The sequence below is a fragment of the Labrus bergylta genome, chromosome 4, assembly GCF_963930695.1.
Source record: "Labrus bergylta chromosome 4, fLabBer1.1, whole genome shotgun sequence".
Lineage (NCBI taxonomy): Eukaryota > Metazoa > Chordata > Actinopteri > Labriformes > Labridae > Labrus > Labrus bergylta.
In genome coordinates, this window is record NC_089198.1 from 11238817 (window position 1) to 11265416 (window position 26600).

The window sequence follows — 26600 nt, forward strand, 5'->3', positions numbered from 1 at the left end:
TTTCTCTTTAATATAACCTTTATCTTCAAAGATATCTTCCTATTAAGCTATTTGGTAAATTTCTCCTATATGTCCTACATTTATTTCTGCATGTGATTAGTATGACGTTATAAAAATGATTATGCTTTTAATATCTAATTTAAGAGTCTTTGGAAAATAAGTTAAACTTTTGAACATGCTTTTCGCTTTAATATATCTTTATTTTACATGTCTTTTACACAATAATGTTATTCTCATGGGCTATGTCATTTTTCACATTTTCATTTACAGAAAAGCACGGTGCCCTCAGTGATCCACGTGTGACGTCATCTGTGCTGCGTCCATGTTTTCCTCAGCAGGAGGAGAGAGTGTGATGATGAGGATGATGTGTTTTAACGTTGTTTGCTGACATGACGGGTCCTGTAGATAATAACACACCTGCTGTAACCCTGACTACCCGACACCTTTACGGTCGTTATTGCTATTGCCGAGCGTAACATCGCAATGTGTCAGCCTGCAGCTCGGTGTGAATGAAAGGAGGGAGGAGCTGCTCTATAGATCCGGTTCTTTCTGCTGATCTCCTGTGGACCAAAGGTAAGACACTACAGCAGCTTCATGTAATCACTGAGTCGCAGCTGCGCAGGTGGATGTGTAAGGTTGTCAAGCTTTATGAAACAGCTGCTGCACGGTTTGTTTCAGACATTTTTACGTGACTGCAGTTCATTTGACCTGCTGCTGAGTGAAGCGATGACAGCAGTGACAGATCATACCCTGATTTACTTATCTACATACAAAGCTCAGATTCATCTTCAATAAACTGAAAAACATGGTCCATTCACCTTTTGTGCCATCATATCCTGCATGTGAACAGGACTGCAGCTGCTCTCAGTGGGTGGGTGCAGGTTGGGAGGGATGGAGGATGCATAGTGTGCGTACAGTTTTTATATGCAAATTGAAATCCGTCTCATCTAATATAGACGCAGAGAAGGCTTCTCTGCATGGTACAACTTCAACTACCAAGGTGCATGGAGAATGAAAGGCTTGAAGATGTCAAAAAGCTCCAGCAACACATGATGTAGTATGAATATCATCTTTAGTAATATAATTAAAGTTAAAACATTTGATCTTCACACTACAAGTGTTGCCGTTGCTTTTTTACCTCTTCTTGTCTCCACATATGACTTTGATCCTGGCAGTAAGGGGAAGGATTCTCCTCTAGATATATATGTAATATGTTAACATCACTGAAGTGAAATGACAGAGAGGACTTTGCTGTTTTAAGAGATTGAAGCAGTGCACCATGTGCCAAAATTGTCAATTAAAAATGAATTACTTTAAGCAAATTGTTTCCAAAATGTTGACACATTCAATACCTCAAATAAACTATTTCAATAGCTCTTTGTTTTTTTTCTGCCTCAACGTCCCAATTCACGAAGCCCATTGTTTTGCTCCAGGTCCAAAGTTGTTGCTAACTTCAGGACTAATCTCCTTCACTTTTACCCTCCAGCAGCAAGTGAGACAAGGGGACCTGGTTTAAGTCTGGAGAAGTTGTCCTAACCTGTATTATTTACACACACAGCTTTAGGCTGCCCCAGTTCCTGACAACTCTGTAACTCATGCACAAAGTTTATTTTCACACACTCATTCTACTTCTACACACTTGAATAACAGAGTTACGCTAACACCTGGTATTGTGTGTGCGTGTGTGTAGAATGCCGTCCCTGTCGGAGGACCTGCAGGAGGTGCGGAGTCGGGCTGAAGTGTGTCTGTACTCTGGTGGCAGGGTGGTGGAGGTGCGAGCCGGGGTGATGGCTATGGCTAATCTGTCCTTACCCCCCTGCTCCAAATACCGGCACATCGCTGCAGAGACCATGGTTACAGAGAACAGCTTCGGCAGCAACAGGAAGGAGGCAAGACAACAACCCCCCCCCCCACACACACACACACACACACACACACACACACCTGTATCTAAAAACACTGAGCACCTCCAGGACACACACAAAAAAGGGATATATTGCAAGTTAGCAGCCTTTTTTTTTAATGGTAAAATCACAACACACACCTTTTCTTACCAACAGACCTTTGTAGTAACTAAGCCATCCAGGAAGTGTGTTACCCTGATAGTTTAGATAACAAATCTAATTTTGACAACCTCAGAGCAGACAGAGCCTCTCAGACTTTGGCATCCCACTTTGGGGGCCCAGACCGTAGGTGGGGCATCGATGGCTTAATCTCCACCTGGAAATATACTTACCTGTATAACATTCTTCTCAACAGACACAGAGGCTGGGTGGTTAAAGGTTGTTGGTAAATTTGGTAAATTTGTTTGGAACCTCATCCACATTATCCCAGTGGCACAGTGAAAGGTTTGCTCTGGGTTTAGTGAGAGGTCGTGGTCAAATGGCTCAGTGGCGCCCCCTAGAAAATTTGCACGTGCATGACCTATGGACATGTCGCTCTCATCTGCTGCTGAACATCATGCACTACACACTGCACCTACATTGCAGTGTTCAACTGAATTAGTATCAGTCTCTCTACAGTGCCTCACCTGTTACCATGATGAATGAGGAGTAGGGCTGGGAATCTTTCAGTGTCTCACGATTCAATTTCGATTCAAAACGATTCTGGACACACGTCAAATAAATACTGTAGACCCGTCGTCCTCAGGAGATCACTTGTTATGTGATTTAATGGTTCAATGGCTGCAGTCTAAATGAAAAAAAAAAAGCCCAAACTCTCCGCATTCAGGCGACCTAAATACATTTTCCTTTTGATTACAGAGAAATCAGATTGTAGATTATCCTTGCAATATGACATTTAAACACAGGAAACACATATAGTGTTTTAAATATATGTAAACAAATATATTTAAAGGATGTTTTTGAATTTAGATATCGTCAGTGTTATGATTTCTAGACCAATAACAAATACGATCTCTGTCTATGGATCTACAATAGAAACAATGGTTGCTGCTGCTGGATTAAAGCTTTGATGCAAGTTTTAATCTCAGATTGAAGTCGAGCGTAGAGTTAGTAACCTGTGAACCGTTCTGTCTTCTTCTTCAGACCCTTGCTTCTCTCCAGAGACTGTCGACTGCTTTGAACATCCTGGAGAAGTACGGCTGTAACTTAACAAATCCCAACAGGCCGAAATACTGGAGGACGGTGAAACACAACAACCCAGTGTTCAGGGCCACCGTCGATGCGATTCAGGTAACTAAGACCTTTTAAATAAGAGGGCAGTGCTATATAGTAAATGCTGTGTGAAAAGGAACTACTCTAAGAACCACTGGAACCTAAAACAAAAGAACCAGAAGGAGATGATAGAGCCGATAGTTTTGTCGTTAGCTTCAGGCCTTCATGACATTTTCATAGCATGTAGAGCCCGACCGATTAATCTGCCAGCTGATATTATCGGCCGATATTACATATCAAGTAATACATTACTTATCTAAATCTCTCTCTACAATCAAACATCGATCTAAGAAAGATATCAGCAGATATATCGATATCAGATTTGTTTTTATCTCCACAACTTCGTTATCGGCCCCAAAAATCCCAGTCAGTCTACCCAAAATCTTAATTCATTAGCCTTTCATTGTTGCTAATCCCTTGTTATGAATCTCTACGGCTTGTTTTTGATTGTGTCCAAAACAGTCCGAACTATCTCCTTTTCCTGTTTCTTGAGCACACATTGCTTCCTGGTTGTTTCCCCCCCCCCCCGCTCTCAGGGAGGACGAGCAGTGCTCTGTCTCTATGGTTACTCCAATCAGCAGGCCGATGGGCTCAGCTTCCCTGATGATGTCACAGACCCGGATGTGGGCCGAGTCGCTGCAGTGACCCTCGAAGTGATGAGTCTGAGGATCGAGCTAGAAATGCTTATTAAGGTGTGCACGTGTTGTTACATCTCCAAGAATATTAACTGCAAACATGTTATTGATATTTGATGAAATAAAGCTCCTGCATCTTCTGTTTGAAGAAGGGTGTAAGCATTTATAAAAAATCGTACATCTCTCCAGAGCTGAATAATACAAGCAGAGCAACTGTAAGGTAGAAAAGATATCTAATATGCCCCCTCTCTGCAGGGATCATAGCAGAACTATAGTAGAACTATTTTTCCTAAAGTCGACTGACAGTGGGAAGTTTTGTTGTTTCTTTTTTGCGCTCATTGATCCACATTCTCATGAAACTACTTGTCTTCTAGACGTGGAATAAGAATTTATTCTATGATAGGATTTGATCAATCCTCTTACTCACTCATTAAGTCTGCATTAATGTGACCTTATAACCATAATACACATGTTAAATCCAGCAGAAACACACTGACGGCACGGTGTGTGCGGATTCAACCACCAACAAACAAACAAATTAACGTCTTTTAACTTACCGCACAAGGATCGTTCCATTCCAGCCATACGGGGGTGTTTAATGTCTAATTTGACACAGATTGAAACCATCAGTTGTGATAAAAGAAACGGTGTATTCACTTCTTCAATGTAACAAATCTCCTGTTTTGTAACCAGGAACCTTTACAGACAAAGTGATACTCTGTTGGTGCACGTGGTTGATTTGACAACTCATCATGATTCCTTCCAATCAGCAACAGGTTGTGTTTGTAGACTGCATGTCAAAGTCGGTTTCCCTTTATCAAGGCTTTTCTCCCCTCATGCAGCAGAAGCTCTGCATTATACCTCCATGAATTTGTTCTGCAGAGTTTCTGAAGGAGAACTGTCTGTCGCTCTGATGATAACCTGTGATTGGCTTTGCTTACAGGAGACTCACCCACACCCTGAGTTCTACGAGAGAATCATACCTACACTCAGACATAAGGTACCGCCCCTCACACCACAAATTCACCCCTCAGCCCTGCAGTTTTATTATTTATTTTATAAAAATGCAAAAACTGTTTGATGTAGTCAACAATGACTGACTCAGCTGCACTGACACTAGGCTACTTAATTCATAATCATAATGACAGTTATTTTGATTGATATCACAATTATGGAACACAATTACTCATTTATATTTTTTAACATCTGCATCACTTGAACTTAAACACTCTTAACACTTTAAAGGTAACATATTATCCTCCTCTTTAAGCAGTTTGAATAAGTCTCAGAGCTCCCCAAAACATGTGTGTGAAGTTTCTTGTTGTACACTGTACACTCTGATTCTGTATTTGATCATGTCTATAAACCCCTCTATTTCAGCCCTGCTCACACCAGGCTGTTTCTGTGTCTGTACCTTTAAATATGTAAATGAGCGGATGATGTCCAAGATCTGTGATGGGTTTTAAGAAATGTCGATCCGTAAACATCTCCTTGCTAAAAAGAAACAATTCCTGTTAAATCAGGCTCTTCAACTCAGCTCTCTCTCTCTCCTCTCTCCCATCAGGATGTCGGTCTGAACACTGACGCTGTGATCTTCCAGTCCTCCTCGTCTTCGGGACATTCAAAGGGTCAGACCAAGTCTCTGGCCTTCCCCCTCCACCATCACTCCTCCAGGAAGAGCAGCCACTCCCTGTCCTCCAACCATCAGAGTCTCAGGTCCATCCAGGTCTCCTCCACCTCCTCCAACAAACACCCCGGTTAGAGCATGTCATGTTTGTTTGTATTGGGACAGGTATAAAGCGAGTAAACTGATGCCAGACACTACAACATTTATAGCCTAAGCTAATTTGCAATGCCCGTCCCTAGATGGACGTTTAAAACATAGAAAAACTCAGCAATAGAGACACACTGTATAAAAGAGTACCAAACAAACTCAACATTAAACAGATAAAATGGGACAGGATACAAAAACAGGAAGAGCAAGAGATCATACATGACTATGAGACTCTTGAGTCCTCTCTAAGAACAGATTCAGTTTGAGTTTAAAATGACTCCAGTCTGGTTCCAGTCTGAGATATGCAGGCCAAGTGATCCACATGTTGAACCCCTGAATAGAAAAATCTGTTTGTCCAAGTGGAGATGAAAAAAACGGCACCTCATAGACTCCATTAGATGCTCCATGGATGCACATTCAAAGGGTCAGACCAAGTCTCTGGCCTTCCCCCTCCACCATCACTCCTCCAGGAAGAGCAGCCACTCCCTGTCCTCCAACCATCCATTAGATGCTCCATGTGTTACAGAGCCTGACTATCTAAGTGGAACCACGAGGTCACCGAGCACCGGAGGAGCCTCATGATTTAAACCTTTATAAATGAGTTGAAGAGAAGCAAATGTAATTGAATTATCAAAATTTAAAGGTCACATTTTATGCAAAAAAATAAAACATGGTAAAGGGTAATGTGTGCTTAAACAGTCCATTTGGAGATTTTTACCTTCATGACATCACAAAGGGCAGTAACCCCTCCCCCAGGTGGGTGACACTCCCACAGCTAGGTGTTTGTTCTGCCATCTGAATCTGCCTTTCCAAAGTAAACGATAAGACATGGAGCGAGAAAGCTGGTTCCACATCCCCTTCCAGATAGGGGGCGTGGTCAGACGCAGCTCATTTGCATTTAAAGCTACAGACACAGAAACAGTCTGTTCTGAGCAGGGCTGAAATAGAGGGCTTTATAGATAATATTCAGACATGTTTCGGGGAGTTCTGAGACTTGTTGAAAATGAGCATAACATGTGACCTTTAACATATTAAACTTTTTAAAACATGTGACCTTATTGGCTTTCTGTCTCAGATTTGAATTTCTCTGTTATATATCATCATCAGAGGCCTGATGGTAGTAGGTGCTGCTTGTTACCCGGAGGTTACTCAATAACTAATATGGGAAAACGTCATGGAGTGCATGAAAGCATTTTCAGAATTTTCTGCATGGAACCACTCTGTTGCCTGAGTTTGTATTTTTCTAAGTATCTATGAAAACACAGACTGGAGACTGTTAAAACAGAAAGACAGTTTTAATTGAACACACAGTGACACATCATGGCTACGTTAGGATAATCTCACATTTGAGAACAGCCGTTTTGTTTCTTATTCATTCAACTTTCTGGCTGTATTGTATATTGGGCTGCTTCTATCTTGGTGTTTATATAGTAAAACAAATATGGTAACATTGTTGTTGTTATTTTTGTTTCAGAGAATTGCACTATCTGTGAAATATTCCGAATCTCCTCCCACTGCCTCACCTGTCTCCAGGGGCTCTGCTCAGAGTGTGACCGACTGTATCACTCCTACCCTGAGAGGGCCAACCACCGCCGAGTGGCTGTCACATCATCGTCATCATCTTCTTCCTCATCTTCATCATCCCAAAACAGGAGCAGTCAAAGGTCAGGGTCCACAGTTTTTGCTTCATAAATGGTGCTGGTCTGAGTCTGTCATCAACATGTTGCAATACTTTCTGGGATGTGGGGAGTAATTTCAGCTCAAAGGAAATATATTTTTTTTAATTTTATTTAGGGGCCTCAGAGGCGGGGGCGTTTATCCCTAAGCTGCTCAGCTTGATTAATGTATTTAGTCATGATTTAACAATAGGCCAGGTTTCAACGCACCAACATTTGCCCTGGTAAAGCAGTAATATGTAACTCTGGCACGAAGCGTTCTAAATGGGGAGCACGCAGGTTGCCATGTCATTGCCATGAAGCTTCAGTGTTTAGCCGGCTCTGCATCGGTCTTAAAACCTCTCTCCAGTTTAAAAAGCATCTCCAATATTGATCCTAGTTTGAACACTCGTTTCTGCTCGTGGAGCTTATTAGAAACATGCAGAGGCTTTTTAGCTCGGGTACAATCACTTCTGAACCAGTTTGCTTGCCCGCTTCCATCGCTGCAACACCTGTTTGTTTGCTGTTTGCCTGGCAAACCGAGGGGCGTCCAAAACGGCCTTTTGAGGACCTACATTCTCTGGTCCAAACAAATCCAGAGCATTCAGGACAAGAATCTAAAGTTAGAAGGAGGACATACTGACTGCTGTATTGTTGTCAGAGAAGCCAGCACTTCAACATAGCATGTTTCTTTAATGTCTGATCATATAGTAAGATCACTTTATCATTTCATTCAGTAGATATCTTACATATTGAATGTTGAACACCTTGGGGTGGTGGTTTGGTTCACAAGATCCAAAGTGTGCCTTTTTTTTTTTTTTTTTTTTTATTGTTTGGGAATATTCTTCATAACTGCATGGTTAGTAGTTGTTGTCTCAGGCCAACCCTGAACGACCTTTAATGACAGTTCAGTCAAAGTGAGAGTCAAACTGTTTGAAGTGAGTCTCTCTCTGAATGCTACCTACAGTAATCTATGGACACCTGTACAAACGAGTACTCATGTAACTGTCCCTCTTCTCCTGTTTTAGTTCCACCTGGCGTTGTCTTCACTGTACCAAAGTGAACTCTGTGCAGGACGTGCTGTGTGAGGAGTGTGAGCGCCCCCGCATGGACTCCATCACCTCTAAAACTGACGACTTGCAATCTGCCAACGTCACTGGTCTTTGTTCTTCTACTTTCTAGTTCTCTCCCCCCGACAATGAAAAAGCAGATAAATCCTCTGATCAATAAGATCTACCCCTAACATACCACTCTTTGCTGTTATGTTTTTAAATCTTAACTGTTTTTTCTGAAGTATACATTCTGATAATTCAAATAGTCGTCAGTGCTTAGGCCTGCATGTAAAAACACTACTACAGTGATGATACTTGATGAATGAAACAGACGTACTCTTTGACCAAACTGAGGACACGACTGTGGCTGTAGCATGAATATAACTCAAGTGTGACTGTGTGAACGTGTTCTCCTCAGAGTGGCAGTGTAAGAGCTGCACGATGGTGAATGCAGCCTGCAGCGTTCTGTGCGAGGTGTGTGAGAGGCCTCGTCTGGCCACGCGACCTCCCGTGACCCCGTCACACCCTCCCATCCTCCCTCCCAGACCACCAGCACCTGTACTGGGCATGCCCGGTGACCCTGACAGCCAGGTCAGTTCATGTGTTATGCCTGCCATGCTAGCAGACCATTGACTGTATGTAAGGGTGGATGACTCGTCTTCACTGCCTCCTGTTGTATAAAACTGAAGCGCAAACTTAGTGACAATTTTTTTGCACATTTCGAACAACACTTTGGGAAAAAAGTAAAAAAAAATGTCGAGAATAAAATGTGCGATATAAGTGATTTGAGATGTGAAAATGAAGATTTAGTTAGGTTGGGTCGTGCAGCTTGCAGATGAAGTTTGACTTTCCACAGTTTGTGACTCTCTCTCTCTGTCTCTCTATGTCTCTCCCTCTCTCGCACTCTCTGTCTGATCAGTGGGTGTGTCAGTTCTGCACTTATCTGAACTACTCACCTGCGACAGTGTGCGAGATGTGTGACCTCTCCCACCCAGAGCCTGCACCTCTGCCCGTGAAGCTCCGCCCTCCTTCTCCCGTTAGACGTGTCCCCGCCCTGTCAATCAAACCCAAAGGGCCCGCCTCCGAGGACCAGGACTCGTTGAGGCAAAGGCTGATGAAGGAGGAGGGACTGAAGCTGATTCGACTGATCAGAGTGAGTCACCCTTAATCATCTACAATGAATCTAGACCACCATGGTGTGTGTATTCCAGTGTTTGTATCCTTTGTGTGTGTGTGTGTGTGTGTGTGTGTGTGTGTGTGTGTGTGTCAGGATGGGGAGAAGAAAGGAGTGAGTCCAGAGGAGGTGTACACGAGCGTGAAGGTAACGAGGGACAGCAGCATCCTGCCGTGCAAGTGGTTGAAGGCTGAACTTCCTCTGCTGTTGGACCACATTCGAACGTTGGCATCAGCTTCTTCTCTACAGTCTGAGAAGAGCTCAACAGAGGGCACAGTCAGTATGATTATCTCTGTCTTTTAAACCCAGTTTAATCCTGACGAATCACACTATGGGCCTGATTTACTAAAGGTGTGCGTGTGTGAAAACATGTGTAAACTTGATACCACCTGAAACAAATGTGCTGTCTGATCTACTAACGGCACGCAGTGAGGATTGGGTCTTTCATGAGACACGCATTGTCCATTTAGCACGTTTGCCTTAATGAATATGCAATATGGGGCATTTCTGCCCGAGTGTGCAAAATACTGGGAGGACAAAATGCAAATACGTTTAGTTAGTACACGCACTGCGATTTACTAAGCCTGACAAAAACTGCAGCAATTGTGACGGTGACTGTATTTAACACCTTTTGAAAGGAACGTGCTAATCCAGGAGCCCAGTGTTACGCACAACAGGCTGCTGTTATTGAAGTTCGGAGGAGACATTGGCACAATAAAGGAAGGCGTAAAGAATGCGTTTTCCCCCACACACGTTTGGAATGACAGATAAACGGTGTGTAATTTAGTACTCATTACTTGGGATCTTAGTGAATCAGGCCCTAAATGTGTTTACTTGCAGTGTCATAACAATGTCCAGATTCAAAAAGACCTGAATTTGCTCCTGACAAGTTATTTGAAGAGTTGACATTTTCAGCTTAAGTCAGAAATGTTCATACAGCATTGTCCCCGTCACGATTCTCCTGACATAAAGTCTTTGCACCAGAAATGGTTAAGCTTGTTTTCTTCTCTTGTCTTTATGCACCTACTTGACAAAACGTTAATTTTAAACGCTATGCACATCAGCATTATGTTGTAGTTTGTTCCTGGGTTAATCTGTTTGTCTTGGCCAAGCGACAACTTCCAGTGTTGAAAACCGATGCTAATGAGAAAGTGCAAAAACCTGCAGGCTGTCGAGTGTCCGCTTAAAGCTGGCTGCAGAAGCATCAGAAGTCTCATACACATATGATTTATAAAAATACCGGTTTTACAGTGGAAATGAAAATGTTTACTGCATGGTTAGAAAAAAAAAAAAAGTTTTATTATTTTATATGTTAAGCTTTAAATCTATAATGGAGACAGAAGGGTGTCTTTTTTTTTAAATAAGGGTTCCAGTGTTTGATGAATTCAGCTCTTTTTACTTTGATCTTTAAATGCAGTATTTCTCTTATCTGTTTGCGTTCACTGACTTTCCTCTGAAACAGAGCAGGTCGTGTGACGCGCCTGCCGAAACTGATGGGAAAGAAACAGAAAGTGGGGTCCAGCTGTCCAGAGCAGAAGCAAAGCTGGCCTGGCTGACAGCAGGGGGCGACACTGAGCGAGCTGCCAAACAGGCTCTGAGAGACCGACTGGCAAAGGTGATTTTAATTCACTAACTGTTTACAGATGAGCCGTGGTTTTCCTTTCATAACAGAGATGACATCATTAGCCCCCTCTCTCAGGTGAAGGAGCTGTGTGCACTCGGATTCAGCGACGAGAGTCACTGTCATGACGTTTTGAGGCAGAGTGGTGGGGAGGTCAGAGGGGCCTTGGTCCTGCTGCAGCGCCCCCTGCTGGAACCTTTTCATAAGCGCGTTTGGAGCGACAAACCTGAGCAACCTGTGGATATCCATCACCCAGACAAACAGGTGAGAGCAGCCATATTCTCCAGTCAGCCAGTCAGTGGAGATCAGTCCTCAGCTGTTATCAGAGAAATGAGAACTTTATTAACTGACATCATAAAAAAGATTTGTTTTCACTATTGTTCCTGATGAAGTATGTTATTCTCTGTAGAACCATGTACCTGAGTGTACATGAAGTAATGCAGGGAGGAAAAGAAAGGGCTTGATTCACAAAAAGATTGCACCGCTTTGCACCGTTTAAACCTGTGAAAATGAGACAAAAAGACAGTTTATTTCTAAAAACATACACAAAGGGTTAAATGCTCCCATAATTGTGCCGCAGAGCCAACAGCATGTCTGTGCTCAGGTGCTGTTTGTGCATATTTGTGCAAATGAACCATAATACATATATTGAGGCTCACAAGCTAATAAGCCTTGTTGCAAAAAACGTCTAATTCACAACAGCGACGCAGACAGCCACATGCAGCTGATCGCCTACATGTGGACAGAGCTGCTCCACATTCAGACACAAAACAAGAGCAAACTGCACAGGGCAGAACATCTTTACAAGTCTGTTTGTGCTTGAATTCCCTCAGTGCCATATGCTTTGTGGATTGGACCTTGAGACGGAGCAGATAGTGGGAGAAAATCACGAGGCTGTTAGCGGCTGCAATCCATTCCTGAGTTTGCTAAGCTGTACCTGGACTCTTTATAAAACATGAATCTCATCCTTAAGGACTTAAGTTTTGCAGGACATTGTGGTGCACACTGCAGGTGAAACTGTTTCGCGTTCACCCAGGAGTCAGCTGTGACCCCACTCAAACCAGTTTGACCCATTACTTCAACTCAAACCATGATCCTTACTGAAACATAACTGTAGTTTGGTATCCAATCTTAAAGGTTCAATACATAAAGATTTACTGAATGAAATCATGCATGACCTTACTATATCATCAGACCTTAAAGAATCATGCTATGTTGAAGTGCTGTCTTCTCTGACAACAATGCAGCAGCCAGTATGTCCTCCTTCTAACTTTAGATTCTGGTCCTGAATGCTCTGGATTTGTTTGGACCAGAGAAGGTAGGCGGTTTTAAGGCACCCCCACACGGCCGTTTTGCACGCCCCTCAGTTTACCAGGTAAACGACAAACCAACAGGTGTTGCAGCGATGAAAAGGGGCAATCGAACTGGTGCAGAAATAACTGATTCTACCCGACCTAAAAAGCCTCTGCATGTTTCTAATAAGCTCCACGAGCAGAAACGTGCTCAAACTAGGATCAATATTGGAGATGCTTTTGAAAAATGGAGAGAGGTTAGAACACAGAAAGGTTTACAGACCGATGCAGAGCTGGATAAACACTGAAACTTCAGTGTCCGCAAAATGGCAACCTGCGTGCACATCAACTCCAGGGAGGAAGGGTCGGGGGAGACAGCTCTCTCCATTATTTTGAATTTGGACTTCAGTACCCTTTTTAATCGCTACGTGTCAGAGTTACATATTGCTCCTTTAACTTAATTGTTACGTTCACATTCTAAACTAAACTGTTAAAGTTTGGTTATGTTAAGGTTCCCGAACGACTTGGTTTGGTTACAGGGACATCATGGTTCAGGATCAAATAATGAAGGTCTAGGACAATCAAAATGTAAATGTACTCTCGCACCATTTGGTTGCATTTATATTCCAGTATAACACAATCACAGTCATGTGTATATGAGGTCATCCAGCTGGTCACTGAGGTGGCTCTGTATCTACTGCATCGCCTTGCAGTAACCAAGGTTCTTTATTTTCTGCAACCCCTAGTGGCCAAGAAAACCCCTGAAGGCTTTAAAGAGGACACATGATGAGTTTAAGTAAATCATATCTCTAAGGACATGTCAAGTATTTCTCTTCTTATCCTTTGATATATTTCCTTTCTGTTTTCCCAGCGCATCTGTCGAAGGTTGCTAGCAGTGTACGATCTTCCCAGTTGGGGTCGCTGTGAGCTGGCCCTGTCACTGCTGCTGGAGCACAGCGCCCCCTATTCTTTGGAGGACGTAGTGACAGCTGTGCGAGAGTCCCACGACAGGGAGTTCATCAAGAGAGTTTTGGCTAAAGAGTGTCCCATCTGTCTCTCTGTCTTCCCCCACAGCAAGGTAACGAGTTGGTTACTCTTTGGCTTTTAAAGGGTTTCAAACGTTCTGTATCTTCAGTCGATTTCTTCTTCTTCTTCTTCTTCTTCGTCTCTCTCAGATGCAGTCTCTGACGTCGTGTCAGTGCTCGGTGTGCTGTGGATGTTTCCAGCAGCACTTCACCATCGCTGTCAGAGACAAACACATCAGAGACATGGTGTGTCCAGTCTGCTGGGAGCCCGACATCAATGACCCTGAACACCTCAACAGCTACTTCTCCACCCTGGACATCCAGGTGAGGGAGGAGGGAAGCAACTGTAAATACAACAGTTCAAGAATAGAATATAGGTCTAATCTCATTTCCAACCTTAATCAGACCCTTGCTGTCTGCCACAGGTCTAGTTTAAAACACAGGCTGTCTGGCTCTAAATGAGGAGGTGGAGGGGGTACTTTGTTGAGCCCGACCTATTAATGGGCCAGCGGATAATATCAGCCAATATTAGCATATCTAGTGACTATTGGTATCCTCTTATTTTTTTGCCAATATGGGCTGATTAATAGATTTATTTACCAGGAAAAGAAGCCTTACATTTGATTTCATTGTATTAAACTAGCAGTTTTCTTTGACCAGCAGAGGGCGCTATATGGATAACAACAAACATGACCACTCTCCAGAGTGTCAAGCGGAGATGCATGCACTGTCGCTTTCCAGTTGAGTGACCATCTTGTCTTCGTTATATATCTTTTCCACAAGTGTTTGATAACTGCATTTGAGGGATCATGTATGTATCTATCTATCTATCTCTACAGCTCAAACATAGATCTAAGAAAGATATCGGCACATATATCGGTATCAGATTTTTTTCTCCCCAATATCGATATCGGCCCTAAAAAAACCATATCAGTCGGGCCCTAGTACTTTGTTTAACCAAGCACTTCTTATAAGTGCATATAATATATATTGTAGGCATTCTAATAACTGTTTATTCTAAAATAAACTACAATTCTCAAATGAAAGCCTAAATTGGGGAAACATATAATGTATCCTGTTAAAAAAAAATGACATTCAATACAACATGAAAGCTCCTGTGTTGTTCACGGGGGAAAAAAAAAGAATGTGTCTGGAGATCCTCACATGGGGAATTTTGAGCGTTAATCACTAGCTGTTTTCATAGCAGACCCCCTCTGCAATCTTCTCAAGTCGCTTGTTCACACATGCACCTGACAGCGGGAGACTAAACTTGGTGGAGGGGAGTGAGGCAGGGTGGTCTCAGGGGGCAAGACATGATGTAAAAAAGAACGATGCAGAAGTGGACGGAGCAACAGTGTTGGCTTTATGGTGCTGTAATGATGAGTAGCTTTGCCTTTATGTCAATGTTGTGTGTAGTTCAACACATTCCAGAAAAAGCAGAGAAAAAACATACTGGTGGGCTCAAAACGGAGATCCCACCGATCACATGCAGACCGTCTATGGTCGTGTGCTTGTCACGGGATATAAACGTCACTACCCCCTCTCTCTCTTGCTCATGGTAAATCTTCCTGAATATGTTCTGCTGTGTTCTCACATCAGGACATAAACAAAAAAAGAGACGTGTAATCATAAAGCCACGTGCTGCTCTGTAACTCTCAGGTCAGTCAGTGACGTTTATAACAATAATAAGAATAATAACTTTTAAGTCTGGGGTCTGTTTGCAGAGACAAATGGTGACGTTCTCCCTGCAGGTTTGACGTGCATTCAGAGATTACTGCATCATATTTAATTATTTAATTTAATGTTTTTTGGACATTACAGTGGAATCTGGTTATTGGTAAGGACACTCCTAACTCCCCTACCCAGTTCTAAAAAAAACATTGCAGAAACGTCTCACTTCTTCTCCTGTCAGTTTTTTTCCCTCTGCAGTTCTGACATCACCTTACAACTGATTATAAAAAAGCCATATGCCAAATGAGAGGACCACATTTCTTTTACCTGAACTGATTTCCCAGACTGAACTGTAACCCTTTTTCTGAAGTTCATGTTTTCATGATGACTCCCGTTTCTCCCATAAAACAACCCATGAACCGTCGAAACATTTCTGCACTGACCGTGTTCTTCCTAACTTTCGGGCATTGATTTCTCTGTTCCGTTTTTGTATTTTGTGCTTCAGCTGCGAGAGTGTCTGGAGTCAGAAGTGTATGAGCTGTTCCATAAGAAGCTGACGGAGCAGGCCCTCATCAAGGACCCAAAGTTCCTCTGGTGCTGTCACGTAAGTACAGATTATTATTTCACAACACTGTTTAAGCTTAAGACCTGAAGCAGACCTGATTGATCATAATGAAACAAGGCCTCCTAACTATACATGTCCTATGTGATCAGGGGTCTTAAGGGTTGCAGGAAGATCTGTACAGAGCTCTTAAAGGGACAAGGAATTGCAAAGTTGGTTGTTTATGAAAATTATTTAAATATGTTATTGGACATGCTGAAAATAGACCTCTCTGTCAACGTTTTTTGTCCCGTTGAAATCGGAAAGCTCTTTTACTTTTGGCAGTGTTTTAGTCTTTTTAATTAGTTTTACAGAAGTTTTCAAAATCAAGAGCACAAAATCAATCAGAAACTTAAAACTCTTATCGTTATCCTGCAGAAACAAGATCAGCCATGTTAAATCGTCCCAGTTCTCTGAAGTAATTTTTATCCCCAGTAAAACTTGACACACTGACAGTAAAGTTAAAAAAAAAAATGACAACTGCATGTGCTCTCTTTCCCTCAGTGTTCATATGGGTTCATCTATGATGGAGACCAGCTGAAGGTCACCTGTTTTCAGTGTCGGAACAGTTTCTGTGCTCAGTGTAAAAAGCCTGTAAGTACTCTGACTCTGTTACCTTTCTTCTCTTTGGTACCTCCTGTGTTTGCTTCCTTATAAACCTCATTTCTTTTGCCCCTTCTCATCACCCATCACTCATCAAAGTTCTAAACGTAACAATGCCAGGGTCATACAGTACGTACCAGAAGTAACTGCATGTTAATGATTAATGAATGGTCCTTATTGGTCCCATTAACAGTCATGGGAAAACAGTTAGCGTAGTAAACAAATGAAGATGGTGATGATGGAGAGGTCTCAGAGTGAGGGAGGCTGCCCACAGCAAGCACTGCAGAGAAGTTTTTTTTTGGGGGGGGGGGGGGGGGTGCCTCGGCAGTGCTCAGGTAGTGGACTGTCACCTCTCCAGCTACCAGACCAATTTGCCAGGACTTGAACCAGCGACCCTCCGATTCCCAACCCAAGTCCCTACAGACTGAGCTACTGCCGCCTGCCGCCTGATGATATTTAGGATTGGTTTTGATGCTTATTAGCACTCTCAAGAACAGCTGATTATGTTGTTGTTGATGACACTATATTAACTTTAATTATTTAAAAATAACACAATCAGCCTCTGGTCACTTCCTGTCAGCACCTGCCTCAAATACAAAGTACTTGCATAGCCTGAAATATTTCTAACATTTATCAAAGCCAGAGAAATCCTTGACTTTATATTTGTAACAGGGTGTGTCTTGTCGCGGCGTCCGCCATGACAGACACTGCATGTTTATTGTTGCCATGGAAACACCGGATGTTACTTCAAAGACCGCTGCATAAGGAAGCTTGAGCTGCGACTGAAAGCTGCCGTGCTGTTGCTGTATGAGCTGCTGTAATGAAAACATCATGTCAATTATTACATTACCTTTTTGTTGTTGTTGTTTTAAGAAAAAAGTTTATCCTGCTTTTAGCATTGCTTTCGTCAGGTGGAGATCAGGCGGTTACCATGGGAACACACAGGATAGCATGTTTATGTATTGTCTCTGCAGTGGGAGTCTCAGCATGCAGGCCTGTCCTGTGAACAGTACCAGTCATGGAAGAGAGAGAATGATCCAGAGTATCAGAGACAAGGCCTGGCTGGATACCTTCGAGACAACGGCATCAGTGAGCAGACACACACACACACACACACACACACACACACACACACACACACACACACACACACACACACACATTCTTATGCGTTCTGCTCCTGCAGTTTTATTTTTTCCAGCAGCAGTTGTTGAAGGAATTGTGTGGTTCTACCTCAGGGGGGAATAAAAATAATACATGTATAATATATGTAAAACAAAACCGCATGAAACCTGCAGGGAGGGAGACAACAGTCTGTCCCCAGGCCCACACTTCCATCTCATTAAACATAATCACAACCACTGTTTCTCAAATGAAAAAAAACATTTTCAACTCTTAATCACTGAAATGAAGTGAGTATGTGAGACTGATAGCTCATTTCTTTGTTTTAAGAAATTAATTCAGGCACATTTTGATCAGCTGACTGTCTTGTGTTCAGGCTTTTACTGTAGTAGTCAAGAAACAGAACCAGTCAATCTTTGTTTTCCTTAAGCCTGGCTCGGACTGCAGGATAATCGGCCCGATTTGTGGTCCTATTCCTTCTCCCTGACAATTGCGGGGTCATTCTGACTCAAGGCTGCTCGGAAACAATTATCTTCCCAGATTGTAGTGTGAGTAGAGAAAGATCTAATCTCAACGTCGTACGAGGGGATGGACTTTTCTCATAATCAGGGTTTGTAGACAGACTAGGAACACTTATTAGTGTTAGAAAAATAGACAACTACAGCGACACAAGCTGCCAGAAAGCAGGAGTAGCCGGATTCTCAGGGTGCCCGGAACAATCAACTCTAATCTGGGATCAGATCCCGTCTGCCAAGAGGGACAAGAAGGACCTCCTTGTTGTATGGCTAGACCTGGAGAATGCATATGGGTCTGTTGGGCATCAGCTTTTAGGTTTTGCCTTGGACGTTTTTCATGTGCCAGTGTGCATCAAGAACATCATTGTGAACTACTCTACAGATTTGAAGATCTGCCACTCTTGCTGCAGGGCCGTGCTTCTGACTGGAAGGATCTTGGCAGGAGAATAACAATGGGTTGTTCCATCACACCCATCCTTTTTTACTGCTACATTTGAGATCATCTTGATTAGCATAAGAGACAACGACCAGAGGAGTGCCTAACAATGCAGGACAACGGATGCCACCTCTGTGCTGTTTCATGGATGATGTAACAAGCCTTCTGCAGACGGCTGTATGCACAGTATGGCTCCTCAGGAGACATGAAGATAAAGCCTGCCAAGTCCCACAGTCGGTCAGTCAATCCACAAAGGCAGCTATGTTGACTCAGTCTCTTTTCAAGTGGCAGGGGGAAGAACCCCTGTGCTCCCAGGTCACACTTGACCACACTTGGCGGCCGTGACTCAGCTGGTAGAGGTCTCGTTTCTCAACCGGAAGGTCGAGGGTCGATCACTAGCTCCTGCAGCCACATGTCCGATGTGTCCTTTGGGCAAGACACTTATGAATTGGGCGTATGAATGGGATTAGTTACTTCTGATGGTCACACTACACAGCAGCCTCTGCCATCAGTGTGTGAATGGGTAGGTGTCACATGGAGTGTAAAAGCGCTTTGAGTAGAAGAATAGAAAAGCGCTACATAAGCTCAAGTCCATTTACCGTTTACTTCACCAACGTGTGATGTGGCCACTGAAGCTTTACCTACTGACGTCTAACAAGTGAAGCCAAAAGCAAATAGCGCACTCTTCCGGGTTTTAAAAGAAGTAACAAAATATTTGTTTTTGTCTCTTTGATTTATATTGTCCACATTTGTATCAAGATTTGATTGTATCACTAGGTATAGTTACATCCTTAGTTGCAGCTGCAGGTTCTCCAGCCGGCGTCCTTCATAGAGATCAGGTGTGCTAGGACAGGTGGCATTCAGGTTAAAACATGAACATCATATCATGTTTGTTTTTTTTATCCCTGCACTCTGCCTTCAATCTGACCTTCCTTAAGGAGTCACATGGCTGGAACACATTCATTCAGTGAATTCATAATCTATGTAAACTCTACTATGGAATAATTTACCTTCATAACTCTGCTCCCCCCCTCCTTCCTCTGTCTGTTATCTTCCTCTTCCCATCTACCTCCTCCATCCCTCCTCCAGCCTGCCCAAACTGTCGCTTTCAGTATGCGCTGTCTAAAGGAGGCTGCATGCATTTCTGCTGCTCACAGTGTCGCTACCAGTTCTGCAGCGGCTGCAACAACCCTTTCCACACTGTAAGTCAACCTGACACACACTCCGTCTATATCAGGTGTTGATGCTTCAATTATCAGTATCATAAAGGAGATGGGGGGGTTAGGGTTAGAATGCACCATTCACAAGTCTGATCCACTAAACAATGATTCACTCTGAGTCTTTGTACATCAGGTGAGTTCTTAAATTGAAAGAATCTGTTAAAAACATAAACGAAGTCTAAACAAACTTCTTTAGGATCTTGCTTTACTAATTCAACTGTTTTTTTTATTGAGTAAAAAAAGCCAGGGTTAAATCATGGTGACTAAAACGGTAGATAAATCGTAGATGTACGGAAACATTGTGCTGAAGGATGATATGTTACTAATAGATGTTTGTTTGTTGTAAAGGTACATTACACAAATATAAAAGGAGAAGTGTTGAGTGAGATCTATTTGGATTTTTCTCTGATCAAACTATAAACACTTTAAAAAAACATAATCTAAAATTTTCTCTATAAATGCACTTTGAGTTAGAATTCAGACATTTTCAAAAACATTCAGACACTTTGAGACACTTCCAGGTAAATCAGACACTTTCAGGTACATTAAGACACTTTAAGACACATTCAGACACTTTTAGGTAAATCAGACACTTTCAGGTACATTAAGACACTTTAAGACACATTCAGACACTTTCAGGTACATTAAGACACTTTCAGGTACATTAAGACACTTTCAGGTAAACTCAGACTTGACATAGCAGCATGTCCTCGTCTGCTGTCTTCCTCTCAGACGTGTGCGGTGGACGAGTGCAGTGTTTCTGGATTACATGCTCATCACCCCAGAGACTGCCTCTTCTATCTGAGAGACTGGGAACCTTCCAGACTACAGGCTCTACTGCAGGTACACACACACACACACACACACACACACACACACACACACACACACACACACACACACACACACACACACACACACACACACACACACACACACACACACACACACACACACATCTCCATTCATCTATCGACCATATTCCCACGAGCGAGACGTCACAGCCACACGCTCAGGGCGGGACGTTTTACTGTTACGTTTCCAGGTTTGAAATCGTGTTAACGTTTTAAATCTGAGCAGCTGCATAACTCCTCTCTCTGTCTCACTAACTTAACTACTCTACTGCCACTAATCAAGCTGACACTTTGAGGAGCACGGTAAGATTTTCTCTGACGGTTGGCTTCTTTAAAATATTTTTTTTTAGCCTGCCATCTTCAGAAATGACCCTCTGTAACACCATATTTCTTGGCTGCTTAACCGTTGATGAATAATTATTCTGCATTGATTGGTCATCATCTTGAAATCGGCATCGTAACGTCACCTCAGTGGTTGGTTAACTTGCCCTACTTTGATCGCGGTGTCTCCCCCTGGTGTCTCCTCCTGACACTGCAGCCGTGAGTGACAGCTGGCCTCAGTCACAAGCGATACAATCACTATAAAGATAGTGATCAGCCGCTTGGCCTATTGGTTTGAAGCTCTTGGTCTGGAGCTTCTGAGGCACAAAATATGATAATCACACCAAAAACATAAAACAAAGGATTTCATATTTCAAGAAGCATCACGTAAATCAAAGGAAAACATTTTCAAACATCACAATAATTTAAAAAACAAAAGAACATTAGAGACGTGACTCCCGCTTTCACTCTTTGAACAACAAGTGATGTCACAACATTTCCTGTTTTTGTGAAATGTTTTTGCATTCACTAAAATTCTTTTTTTTAATGCAATAATAATAATAAATGTTATCTGAAACACAGTTTTCAAATTAAACAAATGTCAAAGTGCTACAGAGTCGTATTGTCTTAAATTCTCTAATGTGTTTTTGTTTTATTGACCGATGTGAGAAACTACCTCACTCACTCTCTCTTGTTTTGTGAATCTCAGAATAATGGCGTGACCTTCAACACTGAACCGTCTCCTGGAACACAGACAGGTGGGCGGGGACTTAATGTACCTAATACAATAACTGTCATTTAAGTTACATAACAGAATCAGGCTCAGTGTGACCGTGATGTATTGTTAAAGATAAGTGAGGAAAAATAACTCAAATAAGTCTCGACTACCCGCTTCATGTTCAGTCTGCACTTATCTTATCTTGAGTAATAACTCCAGGACAGTATCAAATAATGAACTTCATTATTTTTATTCTTTTATTTCTCTCTTTACACTTTGTCTCTGTTTCTGTACCTCTCGTCTTTCAGGTCAGTGCGGAGTGATCGAGCAGAAGGATGAAGGAGGACAGCAGCCGGATTCAGCCTGCGGAGCTCAGACTCAACCTGGACACGCTGGACTCTGCGAGTAAGACGACTTCTTACACTTTTGATTTGCTTTTATCTCCAACCGAAGCAGGGACCTTCAAGTGTGTAGCAATACTTACTGAAGAAGGTATGATGATGAGTGACAGAAAGACAGAAAAGTAATAATGAAGCCTGAATTAAATGGATTAAATTGGTACCAATATGAAGTGAAGTGATTTCTCTTAGCTGAAGGCTTAAACAAAAAAAAATCAGTGTTGACATCTAATAGCAGAAATAAGGCTGTATATATCGAAGAGGTACCTCCATGAAGAGAGAGTCAACACAGCAGCAAGGACAACAATAGCAGAACGCTTGAAAGTCCACATTTATTAGTACGATGTGTCACCGATCAGAGACAAACATGTCTGTCAGACTAGCTGACGAGATCTGCAGTTCTTGAGAGTTCTAATCAGTATAAAAAACTATCCTAAATATCAAATTCAACGTCATCATCATCAATATGATTAACGTTGTAGGTGTTCATAAAGAGCTGGGTCTTTAGCTTTTTCTTAAAGGTGCAAAGTGACTCTGTGGGTGGAGTCTGGTAGTTCGTTCCACCACCTATGCGCTTAATGATATTGAAGATGATGAAGGTGGCGATGATGATATTTAAGATGGTTTTGATGCTGATCAGAACTCTCAACAACAGCTGTTGATGTTGTTGATGACGATATATTAACTTTAATTATTTAAAAAAGGAACGTGCTCTGTCTCTGTTCATTGCCTGTCAGCACCTGTGTGTCCGATCAGACTTAAAGCTGTTTGTTTGCACTTCCTGGCGTTGTTTCCCTCTCTCTAGATCCTTGCTTGTGATGTTCTTACTCTCTGATGTATGTTGCTTTGGATAAAAACGTCTGTTAAATGAACAGAAGAACTGTAGAATATAAAAAAAAAAGATTATAAAGCTGTTAAATTACCGTTAGTAAAAATTAGACAAAGTGTCCACAAATACCAATCAAAGACAAAAACCTTCACAAGTTCTCTTTGCACATTGATTTCACAGACTGCTCTGCCTGCTGCTGTTTGCCTCATTTAACTGTTACTGGAACTCTGTCTCTATCAATGTCACCTTATCCCCAGGTCTCAGTGACCTAAACTTAGAACTATATTTGAATAACCATTTGATTTGTCTAATATATTTAAAATAAAACATAGGGGTCTGCCTTTAAGCACGATATGGTGAATTTCAGTTTTATGAGTGTTTCCACGGCACTTGTTCCATAGTTCCATCCATTCTGCTCCTCTATGACCTGCTGTGTGTTTATGCTGACTGTGTATTTTCTGGTGAACAGGAAACATTACCGGGAGTATCTGGTCAGCCTCATCAACAGCCACTCCATCGACCCCGCCCCCCTCTACAGCTCCAACGAGCTGCTGCTGGCCTGCAAGAGGTACAAGGTGGACGACAGCCGCAGGGACGGAGAGGACAGCTTCACCTTCTTCAGCAGACTGCTGGAGGTCAGTGTGTGACTTTCAGAGCAGATCAAAACAAAGCTCTGCTCAGACACACCTCCTTCATCCCTAAGCTCCCCCTCCCCACAAGATTCTGAGATCAATATCAAGTGATGATATTATATGTCTGTTCATTTTAGGCCTAAGAAAATATTTTCTTCGGTTTGTGAGGTCTGTTGGTTCTGCTACAGTTGCAACGACACTCTGTAACAGTGCCTCTAGACACAGCGTCCCTTAGTGGGTGGGCAAAGGGTTTGGTAGTGTTTGCGTGGTGGTGCAGTGGTTAGCACTGTTGCCTCACAGCGAGAAGGTTCCTGGGTCACTGTCTGACAGGTTTCTGCGTGGAATTTGCATTCCCCCCCCCCCCCCCCCCCCCCCCCCGTGCATGCGTGGGTTCTCCAGCTTCCTCCCACAGTCCAAAGACATGCTCGTTATGGTTAATCTGAGACTCTAAATTGCCCGTAGGTTTGAATGTGAGTGTGGCTGGTTGTCTGTCTCTATATGTCAGCCCTGTCATTGACTGGCCAACAGTCCAGGGGGTACACCGCCTCTCGCCCAATAACAGCTGGGATCAACTCCAGCCCCAACCGCGACCCCGAACGGGAAACGCGGTATAGATAATGGATGGATGGATAGGTGAAAGGTGAGGGAGCACGTTAGCTTTTTTTAGATTTACAATTTACATGCAGTGTGAAACTATGAGCTAACTAAAGAGCGCTAACATTAGCCCGCTAACACAACAATGCAAGCCTCAGGCAATCACAGCTAGAGCCAAGGACAGTTTGCCTTTTTGCCAACGCGAGTGGAGAGGGGTTGGAGGTGTGTGGCTCGAGGAGAGGGGAGGCTTTAGTAGGGCGGAAGTGTTGGAGAAGTTTGTTTTGGTTTCATGCTGGTGCTCAAGGAAATTAAGTCAAGGTAAATGACCAAATGTTTGTTCTTACCTCAACAGAAGCAAGTTCTCTTCTGATCACGGCTGATTTGTTCACACAGGAATCAAACTCTATGGTTAAAAGTCCTGATGTTTGTAGAAGTAATCCACTGCCTCTCACTGCTGATCCAAGCCCTTGTGGTTATTTGACCTGCTGTGATAGGCTGAACTAACTTTGTTATGTCTTGTTCTTGTATTTGATAGGTTTCATTCTGACCAGATAAAAGCAGTCAGAACCTTCACATGACTATATGTCACACAGATTTAATTTACATGTTTTCTGTTGTATGTTTTATAAAGCCCTTCTTGTATGCACTTTGATACAGGTACACTAACAACCCCTCTGTGCTCGCTCTGTGCTCTCTCTGCAGAAACTGATGGATGAGGTAACACTCGGCGACAAGGTGCCACGCAAGAAATAACGGGTGCTTGCTTCGTGCTTCCTGCAGATGGAAACATCTGGACCTGTTAACTTCAAACTCATCTACACTAGACAACAGGAGACTTTCTCTAAGCTCTGGCTCTGGAAAAGTTCAGCTCATGTTCTGCTCTGCCATGAATGTCTGTTTCAAATCGATAAGAAAGGGACACTTTTCATAAATAGATTAGGCTTTGCTGTAACCAGATGTCTGAATTCGAAGAAAGGATTTTGAATATTATCTTTGAACTTATGAAATCTGACCATTCTGTTGATGAACTTGTGGAACACTTGTATCATTGGTTCTTTTGATACTCAATTGAGAATCCAAAATCTTACAATTACTGACCTCGCAATGGGACTCAGCACCTCCTCCTCAAAACTACCTAAGAAAAAAATACTAACCTGAAGAAAACAAAAGACCCAAAACTACCTGTGGTCTCCAGCCCAAACTAAATGATAAGTATAGTGCTTTTCTTGTCTTTTGACTACTCAAAGAGCTGCTATGTAAAGTGACCATCAGTATTAACTAATACCATTCAAACACATTCATACACCTTCGACGAAGCAGCTTGAGCAACTTGGGGTTAAGTGTCTTTCCCAACGACACATCGTACATGTTGCAGCAGGAGCTGGGGATCAAACCCCGGACCTTCCGGTTGAGAGATGACCGACTTAAAAATAAAAATAAATACCTGTGTTGGGGAAAAAGATAGCAACATAAATGGAGTAGAAAAGCTCCCTCACCACATGCTGCTCAGAGAGTGTGTGCACGAGAGCGAGCCTCTGCAAACCCTCCACTCTAAACCACCTCCCCCTACCTGAGCGCTAATTGCACCCAGGAGTGCAGCAAGCAGAGAGGAGAGAGAGAGAGAGACCAGGCCACAGGTAAGGCCCCCAAATAACAGATACAAAATAAATGACAATAACCAAGCTCCATACTTCTCGTGTTTTTCTGTGCTGAATGTGAGACCTGCACTCTTATGAGGAATAATACAGCTTTCAAAAGGGAAACGTTCTGCAGATATCCGATTAGAGTGTTCCCTCCAGCTGGAAGATATTCTCCTGATGCAGGATGTAGAAGTGTCTGTGTGCGTCTTTATTGACTATACCATCATCATAACCTCAACACTTCTTTCCCCCTGTCAGCCTCTTGTGGACACAGACAGTGTGATCAGTCATTTAGTTGGACTCTTTGGCAGGTGTGTTTTGAACGTTTTGCCATGCAAGCGTGTGTGACGGTTACCATGGCGATCCCAAAGAAAGCAGGCCACCCGCTCATCTCACTCCAAAAATGATTCAAACTGTGATCTCTTCTCTTGCATATTCGGCCTTTCTTTATGCATTCCGTCAAAATATTCTGTGGATGTTTAAAGCTGACATGCTCAGCTTACAGATGTTAACAAGGCTGATTTTCTTGCTATTTTTCCCCCTCATAGGCCATTTAATAAGCCCAACTTGATGAATGTGAACAGGTATTTAACAGGTTTGTAAACTTGCCAATGATATACAACTCTTTGTGCTTACATAACTGTTTTAGTTCATGAGAGTGTTGTTATTTTAAATCTATTATTTTGTAGGAATGCGTTTAAAGTGCATGTTCTGTATCATGTCTGAATAAATGTCATGTTTCTTCCAGGCTGTCACACTGTTTGATTTCAGCCTCATAAATCACAGATGACACAGTTTAACCATCAAGCGTTCCTGTTATTTTGGAAGCTCCTGCACTTAAAACAGGTGAATTCTATGATAAATCAAGTGGAATATGGTTAATAACAGCAACAAAATACTCAAAATCAAGTTATAAAACATACTTGTGTAGTATAACTAAGCGACCCCACTCGCACATAAACCCGAGCTGCAGTAGGACCCAAATCTAATCAGCTACAAACTTGTTTTCTTAAAAGTTGTGACGCTGTGTAATAATGTCATC

General features: G+C 42.5%; 1 protein-coding gene across 2 annotated transcripts; it reads left to right on the forward strand.

The window, feature by feature from the left end:
- Nucleotides 1–309: 309 nt before the first annotated feature.
- Nucleotides 310–26305, forward strand: LOC109996552 (E3 ubiquitin-protein ligase RNF31). 2 transcript variants are annotated; one of them, XM_020650732.3, is made up of 24 exons: nucleotides 310–573; nucleotides 1691–1889; nucleotides 3048–3194; nucleotides 3713–3868; nucleotides 4755–4811; nucleotides 5376–5568; nucleotides 7060–7249; nucleotides 8269–8399; nucleotides 8711–8883; nucleotides 9212–9445; nucleotides 9563–9742; nucleotides 10929–11081; nucleotides 11166–11351; nucleotides 13251–13457; nucleotides 13555–13728; nucleotides 15581–15679; nucleotides 16181–16270; nucleotides 17254–17368; nucleotides 19442–19554; nucleotides 20305–20415; nucleotides 21457–21505; nucleotides 21774–21870; nucleotides 23162–23327; nucleotides 24621–26305. In XM_020650732.3, the coding sequence occupies exons 2-24, from the start codon at nucleotides 1692–1694 to the stop codon at nucleotides 24669–24671; spliced, it is 3270 nt and encodes a 1089-aa protein (XP_020506388.1). In that variant the 5' UTR covers nucleotides 310–573; nucleotide 1691; the 3' UTR covers nucleotides 24672–26305. The 2 variants fall into 2 exon arrangements, with proteins under 2 accessions (XP_020506388.1, XP_029136395.1); XM_029280562.2 differs by lacking the exon at nucleotides 3713–3868.
- The last annotated feature ends 295 nt before the right edge of the window (nucleotides 26306–26600 follow it).

Bases quoted from the DNA above. Each gene is read 5' to 3' on its own strand.
- LOC109996552 (XM_020650732.3), top strand. From the start codon at position 1,692: ATGCCGTCCCTGTCGGAGGACCTGCAGGAGGTGCGGAGTCGGGCTGAA. The intron at 8,884-9,211 runs GTCAGTTCATGT...CTGTCTGATCAG, and splicing joins CCGGTGACCCTGACAGCCAG to TGGGTGTGTCAGTTCTGCAC. The intron at 9,446-9,562 runs GTGAGTCACCCT...TGTGTGTGTCAG, and splicing joins AGCTGATTCGACTGATCAGA to GATGGGGAGAAGAAAGGAGT.